The sequence below is a fragment of the Carex rostrata genome, chromosome 25 (genome assembly GCF_964058835.1).
Source record: "Carex rostrata chromosome 25, lpCarRost1.2, whole genome shotgun sequence".
Classification (NCBI taxonomy): domain Eukaryota; kingdom Viridiplantae; phylum Streptophyta; class Magnoliopsida; order Poales; family Cyperaceae; genus Carex; species Carex rostrata.
In genome coordinates this window covers 7,793,544-7,809,430 of record NC_135942.1, presented here as the reverse complement: position 1 = coordinate 7,809,430, position 15,887 = coordinate 7,793,544, and the positions used below count along the sequence as shown (strand labels likewise).

At 32.7% G+C, this 15,887-nt stretch overlaps 1 protein-coding gene across 1 annotated transcript; it reads left to right on the top strand.

Moving 5' to 3' along the window:
• Positions 1 to 11,727: 11,727 nt before the first annotated feature.
• LOC144543643 (putative WRKY transcription factor 14) lies at positions 11,728 to 15,568 on the top strand. Its single transcript, XM_078291977.1, has 3 exons — positions 11,728 to 12,209; positions 13,563 to 13,742; positions 14,731 to 15,568. Exons 1-3 carry the CDS (start codon positions 11,794 to 11,796, stop codon positions 15,182 to 15,184), a joined length of 1,050 nt encoding a protein of 349 aa, XP_078148103.1. The 5' UTR covers positions 11,728 to 11,793; the 3' UTR covers positions 15,185 to 15,568.
• The last annotated feature ends 319 nt before the right edge of the window (positions 15,569 to 15,887 follow it).

The window sequence follows — 15,887 nt, the reverse complement described above, 5'->3', positions numbered from 1 at the left end:
GCACGGCACCAGACTTTGGCTACTCTCTCTTCTTCGCTAATGGCGACTTCGGCAACATAAAGGTACCTCCAATCCTTCACCCCCGACATCCAACCCATCTCGCTCATCTCTTTGCATTTTTCTTCTCCTGTACACCGAACGACACAATTATTCAATCCTTCTACACTGTGCAACAGCATCGTCCACGCTCTCTCTCTAAATCAAAGGTATTGAGGTTTTGTTTAATTCAGCAATTGATTGCTTTACTAATTTAGAGTTTACGATTTTTTCCTCACTCTCTCTCTCACTTAAGTCCATTCAAGATTTTGTTGATTTTGCAATTAATTACTAACCAATTTAGGGTTTAGGTTTGTCTTATCTTGTCAGAAAAATTGGAATTGGAACCTCTAAAATTAAACTTCGGAGGTGCAATGTCATGATATGATAGCAAACCAAAGAATTGGAACCATATGTTTCTTTTTCCTGTTTTGTTTATTAGAGCAATAAATCTGATAATAGAAGAAAACAATGGAATTACATTGACTTATGGATCTTCTTTCAATCTCATGAGATATCTCAATCTTTATATGGGGGCAATTTTGGAATTGATGTAACTGGAAGGAGAAATCATATTACTGGTACAAGGATTTTAGAATCATGTTACTAGTAGGTGAAATCATGTAACCGGAACAGGAGTTAATTAGAATTGATGTAACTGGCCTACATGCATCAATGTTTATGTAAAAGAAAAAAAAAATCTGATGTCTAATTTTTTACTTTTGTTTGTTAAGTGGGTTTTGATCAGTGGGTTCGATTTCTAAACAACTAGGTTGTTTAATTTCAGTGGAGCAAAGGGAAAACCCTGATTTGATTTGGTAAGTCCTTGCCTCTTGTTCCAATTGCAAAAGCCCCCCTAATTATTTCTTTATTTTGCAATTTCAGTCGAACCAACTACAAACATAAAATCTCTCACTTGTCAAGACGAGGAATACATGCAAATCTTTTATGAACAAGATATACAAGAAGTCTTTCAATTCCCCATTAAAATTCAGGTATGCTATGCTTCACTTTTAATTTATATCCTTTCATGGATCATATTGCATAAATTTAACTAATTCCCCATTAAAACTGAAGGCCTTCTCAACAATGTTTATTCATGAAGCCTAAGTTGACTCTCACTTCTAAGTTTGTAGAGCTGCTAGTAGAGGATGAGAGACAAATGGAAGGTCTGGGAGGGCCTAATTGTACTAAAATTATGGTGTGGAGAAATGGGTTAGAGGCCCCACAATTGGTATACCTGGGTTTTAATTGTAAGTGCTCTGCTTGCTGAAAACTTTGTTGGTTCAGTTCATGAAGGGGTGCAGTACATATTATTTCTATACGCACAACTTGCATGCATACACCATCTAGTTTGAACTGTTAAATTTGGTTCTGTAATTGTAGTTGGTTTAGGCACTGCATATTGAACAAAGTTATTATATATAGAGGTTAATAAGAAATTAAATTTTATGATTCTATTTTCATTTTTCAGGTTTTCTTAATTTGATAAATGATAACTACTGGTGTAGCAGTAGGTGAGATGCTTCTAATTTGGTTACTGCAGAATGTCGTGTAGCTTGTAGATTGTGATAGTAAACCTGAGCATTCTACCAAATTTACTTTTGCAGTCTAATATTTATACCATTTTGACTTAAATATCACATTTATTTTCAACCCGTTTAAGTGAGCTATACAAGAATATGGACTAGTGTGAAGAGCATGAGAAGCAAAACAAACAATAAATGTAAACAAAACCCCGTATTAATTAAATTTTAACATCAACTGAGATTTAGTTAATTTGTATATTTTTTTTCTTTACTTATGTTCTTATACATTGATACTCTTTCCATTTTTTGTTTCTTGGCCTTTTTTAGGATGAAGGTGATGACTGAGCTGGACATGAATAACTGGGTTAGAACTTTATTAATTACGTTATATGTACTGTTTTGTTAAATGGGGGTGTTTGATATTATGCAAAATAACAATAGGCTAGCTTAATTTGGGAAAATTAGAATTGGGAATTCTGAGGAATATGTGTTGTTTTTTTTATTTCATGACTTGAGAATTTTGAAGAAATTGTAATTGATACTGTGAAAAAATTATAATTGTCGTGTTGATATTGTTACTATTGTATCTCAAATCAAAACCATAATTTTGTACGATATTTGATGTTACAATTGAATCGTTCTATTGTGTATGTTTTGAGAAAAGTAAAATGGAAAAAAAAAACTAATAGAAAAGTAAATCATCGACCGGTGACGTTATCGGTTGAGTATCTGTGACAATGCTTTCAGCGACCGGGGTATCAGCAACCGGAATCAGCTTTTTGCGACCGGGATCACTATTAGCGACCGGCGCTTGGACTTTCTGCGACCGGAAAATCGATCGCAGAAAGTGGGATTTGTTGTAGTGCAGTCTTGCTTTATACCTTTCAACAGTACCATCCGGACCATATTTGATTGTAAATATCCATCTACAACCTATCGGTTTTTTCCCTGTTGGTAGTTCAGTAAGAAACCAGGTTTTATTTTTGTGCGGTGCCTTCATTTCGGCATCCATGGCTTCAACCCATTTTGGATCTTGCAAAGCCTCACCAACATTTCCTGATATAGGTATATTGAGGTTCTTTTTTCTTCAAATTGTTTTAATGATTATGGTAACCTGCTCAAGGTAACATAGTTTGCAATTGAATACCGGATTGATTCACTTGTACCATCTTCAGGAACATACCGTTTTGGTGCAACTCCTCTATTACATCTAGGTGGTAAAGTATACATTTGATTAGAAACACTTACCTCAGAAGTATCCTCAGGAGCATCTTGAGACTATGGTTCTAAGTCTTCTTGTATCATTGATTCAAGTTCTTCTTCATCCGGACCGTGTACACTGATTAAATTAATTTTCAAATTCAGGTGTCGATAACGATCTAATCCGGTCTGAGCCTTACTAGATCCTCCATGCCAACTGGATGCATCCATACAATTAATGTAAAATCAATTTGCAATAATTTGTAACAATTAATTTTCTCTTCAAGATCCACCTCAAGCGGTCTTCCAATGCACTTGTCATCCAGGTAAAAATAAAAAATATTATTATTTTTCCACAAAATCCAACACCCGGTTGTCCATAAAGAATCATGTTGTGGTTTTTGCATAGCAGTATTTGCCCGTCAATATTCTTTTCTTGCTTTGTGCGACAATCAAATTAATTGAATATTTGAATTGGGCAGTCAACAAATTAAGTCAATGATAGTTTAACAACAGTTGTACAATTAATTATATTTCTACCATTCTTAATTGCAAAAACGAACGCTAGAGGGAAGAAGTGAGAAGCCACATTAATTTATTGGAGCACAATATTTTGACTAATTGACAAGTTAGTTATTCTTATTATAATTGATCATGTCCTCTTTCATTTAAATTTATGTTAAAATTCAACAATTATAAACAAAAAAAAAATAGGAAGATTTAATTCTAGTCGATCGGTAGAGCATGAACTAGCGCGCTACTAATATTAATTAATCACGGAGTCCTTATAATCTATTGATCATAGTTATGTAGACAAATTAAGTTTGAGATTAATTTATATAATATAAATCTTAATGCAGTACAAATAACTCGTTCAGAATTATTTGAGTCTATACGAACGCCAGTTCTATCTGTGATGCTATCAATTTTCATATATGTGTGTGTCTCTGTGTGTTGGTATCTGAAAAAAAAATAGTCGTTGGATAAGAAATTATTCTCTATATATGCATGGTTGCAAAGTAAATACAATTTAGTAATTCAAGTAATTGGCATTAGCATATATATATATATATATATATATATATATATATATCTCTCATATAGAGTTAGGCTGGGGTGCTATGGATAGCATAGTGGCCTCTATGCTACGGCTCAATATTCGAGTTTTCAAAATCCAAACGGTTGATCCGAACCGTTCATCTTATTCTCCATATTAATATCTGCTTGGAGACCAAATTTTATAATTTTCTGAATTTTTTTACTATTTATTAAGTCACTTTGAAAATCGCTAATCCAACGGTTTTACTGTTTGGTGCAGCCACCGTTGGATCAACAATTTTGTAAAATACTTAATAAATAGTAAAAAAATTCAGAAAAATGTAAAATTTGGTCTCCAAGCAGATATTAATATGGAGAATAAGATGAACGGTTCGGATCGACCGTTTGGATTTTGAAAACTCAAATATTGAGCCGTAGCATAGAGGCCACTATGCTATCCATAGCACCCCAGCCTAACTCTATATATATATAGATAGAGAGAGAGAGATGGACTTGGGTGAGATGTGGAGCACCACACGTTTGTACTTCACGCCATATTTTCATTTTGAAAGTCCAAACAACCGATCCGAACCGTTAGATGTCATCTCCATATTGAAATTTGCTTGGAGACCAAATTTTATATTTTTTGGAATTTTTTTTACTATTTATTATGCCACTTTGAAAATCTGAAAATCCGGGTGAACAGTAAAAACAGTAAAAATTTCTGAATCACCGGATCAGCGATTTTCAAAGTGGCTTAATAAATAGTAAAAAAATTTCAAAAAATGTAAAATTTGGTCTCCAAGCATATTTCAATATGGAGATCGTGTTGAGCGGTTCGGATCGGTTGTTTGGATTTTCAAAATGGCTAAAATGTACCATGGAGCACCAAACGCGTATACTCCGCGTCTCACCCAAGCCCATCTCTCTATATATATATTATCTGTTTGATAATATTTTTTTTTATTGGTGTGTACGTACAAGAGGAAATAATGATGAAAAATATACCCTTGAAGACGTACGTAGGACAGTTAGCTAGTATATATAAACGATTTGAGCAATAAATTAATAAAAAAAATTCTGAATCATATATATTGACATTAATTATTTAAGATGACAACATTTTGTAATCAAGTCTATCAAGACAGATGAAAGGAGTTTTGAGTCCGACCGTGGATCCTCTAAAGTAACGCAAACTTTTGAGTTCAATCCGAACTGATCGATAATTTGAGATTTGTGTCAATTTATAACAAATAATTTGAATTCAAAACTCAAATTTGAAGTTATTTGAGAAATAATATAGGTATTTCTTCATTTGGTTTGAATTCTTTGTGGTCTTCATCTTGTGAAGAGAAAAATAATTTGGAGCTGGAAAAAAGTTACTACAAATTAAGATTCCAAATCAACTGAAAAGAAAGAAATTGGATTGGTAAAAGTTTTTCCGATCCAAAATTTGAATCGGTGAATTTTGACCGATCCTATATATGCATCGAAAAGTGAAGATAATTATATTTTTGTTTCGTTCTATTATTTTATAATATTTTTCTAAAGACGAAGGAACACGTGTGTCAGTGTGTGTTGACTACGGGCCTCCTAGCTTCAAAAGAAAAATAGATATAATAATCAACTAAAAGTGTGTATATATATATATATATAACTGCGCGCATTCTTAATTACTTTGAGTGTTTATATAGTTATACCTAGTGGATTGATTAAACCCGTCTAGGGCAGCCTGTGCCCGAGCCCGGGTATAGGTCGGGTAAACGGGTACACAAGTATGGGCAAAAAACGGGCCGGTCATTGTTTTTTGGGCAAAATTCCGACCATACCCGGACCGAATTATGCCCGTACCCGACCATACCCGTGCCCTTCGTGTCCGTGCCCGTGTACCCGTGCCCGTGCCCGTGCCCGTGCCCGTACCCGTATACCCGTGTACCCTACCCGTATACCCGTTTAAAATTTGAATTTCAAAATTTTTCAAAATTTCCCCCTTTCAAATTTTAATTTCTGTTTTTTAATTCTTTTTTTAATTTCTGTTTTTTAATTTTTGTTTTTTAAATTCTATTTTTTAATTTCTGTTTTTTAATTTCTGTTTTTTAAATTCTAATTTATTTTTCAAATGAAAATAAATGAACGTTTACAAAATATATTGTCAATTTAAAATGAACGTTTACAAAATATATTATCAATTTAAAATGAACGTTTACAAAATATATTATCAATTTAAAATGTAAACTAAAAATTTTGAGATATAAATAAATTATGAAACTATATAATTAGAATGAGAATTTGAAAATAAAATAAATAAATATATTTGTACTTAGCCGAATAAACATAATTTTCGTAAGAATAATTTTTATATATAAGTTACAAATTTTATTTATTTAGGAATTATAAAGATCTGACTTGATAATTTTATGTGTGTATATATATATATATATATATATATATATATATATATAGGAATATGCTAGCATGCTATGCATAACATAGAATCCCTCCATGCAACGGCTTGGATTTTGAGTTTCCAAAATCCTAATGGTTAATCCGAACCGTTCATCTTGTTCTCCATATTAATATGTGTTTGGAGACCAAATTTTACATTTTTTGGAATTTTTTTACTATTTATTTAGATTTATTGAAAATCGCTGTTTTCAGCAAATCTGGACCATAAAAAAACAGCGATTTTCAATAAATCTAAAGAAATAGTAAAAAAAATTCCAAAAAATGTAAAATTTGGTCTCCAAACACATATTAATATGGAGAACAAGATGAACGGTTCGGATCGACTATTAGGATTTTGGAAACTCGAAATCCAAGCCGTTGCATGGAGGGGTTCTATGCTATGCATAGCATGCTAGCATATTCCTATATATATATATATATATACTATTTGATATTGAACTATTCGGATTTTAAAAGTCGAATTATAAACACGTAATAATATTTATACGACACTGTTAAAAAAAACAGAAAAAAAAACCGGACCGGACCGCCCAGACCGCCTACCCGGACTGCCCTGCCCCTCAAGGGTACAACAGGCACGGGTATAGGATGGGCATGGCACGGTTTTTGAAAAAAAAAACCCGGGATGCCCGACCCGAGATACCTGTCTACCCGTGATACCCGTGCCCGGGTATGCCCGGCCCGCCCTGCCCCTACCCGAGAGCAAACCCCTAGTTATACCTGTTGCTTATTATAGCAAGTCTTTATACATGCAGGTATATTAAGAAAGAAAATGTAAAATGAGATTATCCATGCAATTTTCTAATTACGTACATTGCTTGCTGCATGTATTATATATATTGATGCGTCTCTTCTTAATGTCGTCAGTTTGCCGCCAATGCATGTGCTGGGTGGGAAAAATGGATCACTTGTTAAATCAAAATCTATTACCTAGCTACCTAGAGAAGAAGGAAGGGTACTTTCTGCTCAATATTAATTAATTAATTTTCTGTCATTTCAAAAGCACATCAACAAATGGATATGGAAACTATTTTTATTTATATAAAATGTTGTAGATTTAACAAGTACATAGTTGTATTTGAGGTGTTAATTTAAAAATCATCTCATACTTAATTAATTCGTATGCTAGTGTAACCATTATAAATTTGTAATTAATTAATAATAAAATCATATGAAATCGTTAAATGTTTCAGAACTAATAATTAATGTTTTGCTTAAAAAAAAGGATACAGTTTTTATTCTGCTTGGTAACGAAAACGATAACCGTTTTTAAGAGTGATATTAATTAATTATATTACCTTATTTCTTACTCTTTTTAATTTGCATGTGATTTTGATTTGAAAGCAAATGTAGACATACATCCAATCGAGCGCATGAAGACATGACAGAAATATTAATGGAAATGTGAGATCCTAACCCCAAAAAGTCTTAATTTGCTATATATATAAAGAACCTCAATATATTTGAAATTGTGTATCAATCACATACACATGGGGCCTTTAAATCAACGATGTGACCGAGCATGCATTTGCGTATTGTGAAGCACTTCAATTTGTTTGATCCCTCAATTGATTTTATATATCATGCTCTCTATAGATAGCGGTCGCTGTTCGAGTGCTTTCTCTTTCTTTACATTTTAAATTGGTGAGTTTAATTTCCATTGTGTGTGATGAGGAAAGAACGACACCTCGCCATCTCAGATAAATTCAAAGCCGAGAAATGCGGCTACTTGCCGCCTCTTCTTTCACTTCACCAAAATAAAGAGATCGATCGAGTGCTTGCTTTTTTGGCAGTCCCCAGTAGTTCTACAAAGCCAAAAGAAGCACGCACTTGCAGCTAGCACACAACATCTCTCTCTCTCTCCCCCCTATGCATATATATATATATATATATATCTCTGTTTTAATTGCGGTAGCTTTTACTGGTTCAATCAGCTAAAAGGATGACATGTTGGTTGACTAAAAAAACAGCAAGGCTACACTACTAAAAAAACATTTTTTTTTCATCGAATGTGCTTATGTACAGATGGTGTACGTCGTGAGTGGCAGCGCTGTAATTATTTTGAACTTTTTACCATCTGTTTAAATTAAGTGGTAGTTTGCGAAAGAGTTTAAATAACAACGTAAGTCCACTATCACATGGCCATTTTTTACACTGCCGAAGACTCGGGATTAAAACATGATTTAATGTTTATAACATGTTTTGCATTGATTCATGTTGGCCGAACAGCTTGTGATAAATTTCATTTTCTTTTGATTTTCACTATATTTTATTAGACACTAAATTAATTTATAAGAACATCATCAATTATCTTGATTAGGTTCCAAAGAAATGGGTCAAACTAACTTTCAACTAATAAAACGTGTTCTTAAAATTATATCATATTTTGATCCCAACTCTTCAGCAATGTATGAATGACAGACGACAGTGCATTGTTGTTTAATCTCTTACACAAACTCCCTTTGAATTAAGCGGTGGTTTGAGAAAGAGTTTAAACAACAACGTAAGTCTACTGTCGTATGTCCATTTATTGTTCAGAACATGTTTTATTAGTTGAAAGTTAGATTGACTCATTTTTTTGTAACCTAGCCAAGATAATTGATAATGATCTTGTAAATTTATTAACTAATAAAATATAGTGAATTAATTAGTCAAATCAAAAGAAATTGTTGCATATATATGATGTGTTGTAATTGTAAATAAGGAGATGAATTATATATATGGATGTTTATTTGACTGTTTATGTTGCATATATGCACATGGTAACTTTTATGTAGATTAATTGCACAATTAGATAAATTAGTGAATATTGCTTGCATGTACAATTCGATCAGTGTTGTCAAGCTCCACGTATTGAATTATAGTGAACTCCAATATTAGAATTGAAAAATCACTACGAAATATCAATGAAACATGATCACGTAAGGAGGGATCCACTTATAATTAACATTTGTTTACAATTGTTTACCTATTACCTAAGAAATATCAATTTATAAGAAACATGCATCAACAAACATTAACAAATGTTAATTGCATGCACAACTCGTTTATCACATATGGTGCAAGACACTACTGTAATCGGCTATTGAAATTCAGTAGACAACATTAATCACATTTGCTGTCAGTTGGCAAAACGAAAGCGATGGCGTTGGTTTTGTCAAACCCGATAGCCAAAGGTGCACTGCCGATGGTATATTGATTAACGCCATCTGTTTTGATCCAATAGCATAGATGTCTACATTTCCTATCAGGACGATATGCATCGAATCGGACCTCGATAGTAGAACACGATTTCAACCAATATAAAAGATCGATCAGTTTTTTTGTAGTAGTGCTAGCTGCTACCAGACATGGGATCCATATATATATATATATATATATATATATATATATATATATATATATTTATATATATATATATATATTTATATATATATATATATATTTATATATATATATATATATTTATATATATATATATATATTTATATATATATATGAGTAGAACTAGGGTGCTCTTAAGCTCACCAAAGTGTTTGGTGAGCTTGACTCTAAAACTCATCAAATCGATTTCAAATGACGAATCCGAACCGTTGAAACCCGCCTACCTTACGTGTGATGCGTCTACACGTGAAATTTTTAAACATTCGAATTAATTTAGTATAAATTCAAGCGGTCAAAAAACGTTCAAAAAATGAATGCACTAAAATTAATTTATTAACCTTCTAATTTTGACCGATTGACTTTATACTAAACTAATTCAAATGTTTAAAAATTTCACATGTAGATGCATCACACGTAAGGTAGGCGGGTTTCAACGGTTCGGATTCGTCATTTAAAATCGATTTGATGAGTTTTAGAGTTAAGTTTACCAAACACTTTGGTGAGCTTAAGAACACCCTAGTTCTACTCATATATATATATAGAGAGAGAGAGAGAGAAGTCTTTTAAATTGAATATTATATTGGTTATCGTATGTACATTGAGCGGGACAAATTATTTCACGAGCCTCAACTCACTACTAGAATTCGAATTATTAGTCAATGGGACCAAAAATGGTCATGTGCATGAGTTATCTATATGTAAATAATATTAATTATATGGGTGTACGTAGTTCATGCAAATGAGCTTATGTAATTGATTTTGTAGCTAATTAATTAGTGACTCTCATTTTGTATGGGATCTGATCAACTGCATAGTTAATTATACAAACCTCATTTGCATGAGTTAAAAAAAAAAAAAATACGGCCCGTACAAATAACTCCCTATGTAATAAACTCGATCAGTACTCATGCAAATGAAAATATACCAATGCAATATAAATATAACGTGTTATAATTAATTGGATTGACTGCTGAAAATGTATTTTTTTTTTCTAATTTACAAGTATACATTTCTAAATTTATCAAAGAAATTTCTTTTTTTTTTCAATTTTTTTAATTAAATATATCAATATAACATTTTTTTTTCAAATAGCAAACACTTCATAAAACAAAATTAGTCTCAGACAATTATATTCGTAACGTACCGGCCCTTTGAAGAAGCAAATGGCAGAAACAAAGTTCCTAGTCGTACCGACCGCATGCATATATATACATCTGTCTACCTTTCTACGTACTGTACTCATGTACTGGTAGAGCGAGAAAAAAAAAAGTATGTAAGAGTAAGACATATATAATTAAATTGCTTCTTTTACCTACAAAATACTTGAATAATTAGATATATATATAATTCACTACTTAATTTTCCCAATAAATTAACAAGTTCACTAATATGGTGTTGCCTATATATATGTATATATGTGTGTGTGTGTGTCCACTAAATAATTGCTCCAATAGATAATGATGTGTTTGCTGAAAAGATACGACGCGCGCAGTGGTGGTGGGGCATGCAGTCCCACCGTTTTATGATAAAACGAGAGCAACATTGATCCTCTGATAGTTTAAGTTAATTATGATTTCAAATAGAGAGCTTGCTAGCTATATCTAGCTAGGTAATTATATATAATGAAAATATTAATTAAAATTAAACTAGCATCGATCGATCTGTTCATGAATATATATATATATATATAGTTTAATTAAAGAGTCAATTGTAATTACAATTAAGATATATATAGCAAGTGAGCATCTGAACTAATTCCAACTCGTGGATGACCGACTGATTGCAATATATATAGTATAGACTTGGTGCAACCGTTCCTAAACTTCCATCGCCTTTTATTTATATATATAAAAAAAAAAAAAAAAAAAAAAATGAAAAAGTAAAGCGATCACCTCCCTGTCTCTTTTGTCCTAGTCCAGTAATTTGTTGCGTAACAGTAAGCAACACTCACAAAGAAAGTCAGCGCTCTTTAAATTTATTATCATATATATTATAAACTCTTCTATCTTCTCCTGATCCGTTCGTCTTTTGATATATAGATATTGTACTTAATTAACACAACGCGAAAGCGAGAGAGAGAGAGAGATCTAGAGAGAGATTTCACACTTAATTTAGAAGTTTAATTAAACTTGAAAAGCTGATGCAGGGGTCAAGTGCCCTCCTTAGTGTGGGCGATTTCTTCTGGGAGAAGGCCGGCTTGTCTGCCGGGGAAGGAGACCTCTCCGATGTCATCCGACCTGCAAAACCAGCTGCTGCTCAATCAGAACCCTCCATGTGGCACCTCCCTGCGGGTCCCTCTGCACCGGCAGAGCAAGGAGATAATTCTTCCTCCAGTGTCTGTGTCTTTGGAGACCCGTTTGCTGGTACCGAAGCCGAAGGTGCTCCTTACGACGAGATGCCGGATAAAGACTTATTTGAGGAGATTAAAGGAGCCCCATACGACATTATTAGGGTTTCTCCAGTCATAGCTACTGATGACGTGGCAAAGAACATAGGAGTCGTTTCAGGGCCCACAATACCACCTCCATTACGTGCTCCTGGAACTAAGAGAAGCTGGTAAGTAGCTAATATTATCTCTTCATGTCTCTCCACCGTTATTACAATTTTTCTTTGATACCTTAATTAATTTTGTATGTCAAAATTTCGAATGTTAATTTTCTTATCTTGCTTAGCTAAACTGTTTTTTTTTAATTTTTTTATAACTTGGCGGTGACTATTAATTAAGGTTGTATTAGTAAATGCGTTTATAACATCAGCTCCTAAATATTACATGAGAACTATGTTGCAGCATGAATTGCTCCTGTAATAACTCCCCCCCCCCCCCCCCTCACTCAGAGAATTAACAAAAAAAAAAAACGAGGTTAATTTCTAATTTTAAAATTAAGAAAGCTCAACAATCAAATTTCTTTGTATAATCTTTTATTTTGTTCTAATAAGAGGTTTTGGCGGGTTTTCTTCCTTTTTATTTTGTTTGGCGTGTGATGATCATCTTAATTTAAAAAAAAAAAAAGTAATAAGAAATTCTAGCTCTAGTTGAATTATATTTAACAAATTTGAATATATCAACCTATGGTGTCTGAATTATTTGAGTAGTGGCATAATTTATAAGTTTTTTTGTCGATATATTAAAACAATGTGAGTATGTTGGGATAGAATATATAAAGAGCAATGCAAATCATGTGAGTAAATAATTTTAGTACCAGGAAATATAAAAAGACAAATAGGTTTGACTAAAGAAAAGACATAAAATAACTTCATTGTTTGATAACATTTAAGCTCATAACACCAGTCGATCATGCATCTGGATTCTTTTTTTAAAATAAGATTAACTTCAGGACCCTAATTAGTAGTGCCATCTAAAATATGTTTTTTTTTTTTTTTTTAAATTGAAGTCATCTAATTAATTAAATTAGTGTTACATATCTCTTTGTTTGTTTGTGTGTTTGTTTCATTCACTTTGGCAACTATTTCTAAGTTGAATTCTGCGTTGCCTTTTCTTTTTTCTCTCTCTCTCTCTCTTTCAGCACAAGAGTATTTGGTGTAGCTAATATAACTATTGGATTCTATTTTGAATTTTGATTTTCTTCTTCTCATGATCAGATAAATATAGTATATATGGTGAACAGTATCTCTATTTCCTTGATCTCAAAACTAAGAACAATTAATGCAACTAGTTATATATTTTGTTGTTCTTCCTTTTATCAAAATAAAAGAGCAGACCCTGAAAATGCAAAATTATACATTACTGTTGTCCTTTCACCCGATCGATCGACTTAATTATATATCCTCTTTTCAAGCAAAAGAGAGATAGGGCTAGAGCTAGCTATATATAAGATTTGTTTTGTAGCTACTAAAGGAATTAAATTAAGAAGCAATGAGGTTAACGAATAGTTGTTCGATCATATATAGCATGCACAGAAAAGGGCAAGCAAAGAAGGTGGTGTGCATTCCAGCACCAGTTGCAGCTCCTAGTACAAGTGCACCTACAGCAAGTGGGAGGCCAGCTAATGGAAGTGAGGTTGTTCCTTCTGATCTCTGGGCTTGGAGAAAATATGGCCAGAAACCCATCAAAGGATCTCCTTACCCCAGGTACGTACATATATATATATATGCATGATCATCGATCTCTCTTAATTCCTTGGACATATATCATACATATATACACAGAGAGATAGAGAGAGAGAGAGACACACACACACACACATGAAATGACCGATCGAGGTTTACCCTAATTAATTACCAGAAGAGGGTTATACTTATTCCTTTTGTAGGTACAATTAAGCATGAACTAAACTGATGCATCATATTGATCATTTGAACACTTGGTACGTATCAACCGAATTCTATTAAATATATTTGACAACTAAACTATTAGTTAACAAATTAAACCATCTCGTTTAAATGTATATATTTTCTCTATCAGTAAGACAGTATATCTAGCTAATATATGAACACCTGAGATCGATCGCTGATCCATTTCTGATAAAATTGAATTATTAGAAATTTCATTACTAGTTCAATGAGCAATTAGTTTACACATTGTCCAAATTTTATATAAGTATATCTAAACAATAGAAAACACATTACAATATTAATTTATTTATTTTACTACAATTGAGCAATTGTTATATGAAAGTTCTAAATCAATTGGTTGTCAATATATAATAATTTTTTGTTATATATAAATATAGAATAATTTAGAATTAAATACCTTAATAACTAGCTAGTTCCTATCTTGCGAAGATTAGAAAAATGAAAAAGAAAATCCGCAGAGGATGCACTACCTTGACCTAAATATATATATATATATATATATATATATATATATATAAGGTATTACTTAATTTTCATGTGGGATATCATAATAAGTTCAAAATTTAATGTATGTATTAGAGATGAATTAAAAAGTTCAGAGTTCATTTGATGCTAAAAATTTTTGCAGATCGATTTATAATTAAATACTTGAACGTACTCTTAATTAATTATTTCATGCTAAATATTTATTTAATTTTTGAAAATGCGCGCTGACAGTGGGTGTGAGATGGTAAATTAATATTTATTTGATAATGAATTTCAGGGGATATTACAGATGTAGCAGTTCAAAAGGGTGTTCGGCAAGGAAGCAAGTTGAGCGTAGCCGCACCGATCCAAACATGCTCGTGATAACCTATACCTCTGAGCACAACCATCCATGGCCAACTCATCGAAATACACTCGCAGGCTCCGCCCGAGGGGGACCTCTATCAAAATCTCTTTGTCTAAATAATAATAATCCAGCAAATTACATTAATCCAATTCAAAGCCTACCACCTCAAGTAAGTGGCAAGGATCATGAATTGAATAAGATGCCAAATGATCATGTGTTGTTCAAGCAAGAGGTGATGGAAGCGGGTCCCACGGCGGGGCTTTTTTGGGGTCTGACAGATCAGTTGGAACCTGACCCGGTAAGTTTAATCGTATCCAATAAAGGGTCAACGCATGGTGAAGAGATTGGAGAGAAAGTCATTGATCCATTTAGCTTGTTCAAATGACAAATGATATGATCGATCTCTAGAAAAATATTTGGATAGAATTAATTAATTAAGGTAAGATCTAGACTACCACAAGACCTTAATTTTTCATGCATGGATCGATCGATGGCTTAAAATAAATAATGCAGCTAGCAATCAAATCAAGGTAACAACTAACAAGACCTTTAATTATTCCAAGGTTTAGAAAAAAAAAGGCAGCAATTAATTTTTCATTGCACTGGCAAAAGAGATGCATCGATCCTTCGTTTATCAATTTGCTGAGATCGAGCTAGAAGAGCATATATAGGCAACCTTAATTTAATTTCGTTGTATATACATGATATATTATTCTAGTACGTACAGATCGACCAGCACCTGCTTAATTGTCAGTATTTTGTGGTGTAAAATTTGACCCAATTGATGTCATTAATTAATTTGTAATGGATATTTGTGTTGTTATCTCTGTTACTTGAGAGCGCGCAGCTAGAAAAATGTTGTGTGAAATACTCTTCTTTTTTTCTTCTTAATTGACCCTTTCGCTAGATATTTAATTTAAAAGGAACAGTGTAGTGTGTAATAATAATAATAATAGTAATAATAGCTTAGAAATGGCAGGATGGGACAGAAAGCTGAGAAAACAGAAGCTTCGTCCTGTATATAAAAAAGTACTATCCATTTTGGAGTGATGGGACTCTACTAGGCTAAGGCTACTAGCTACCTACAT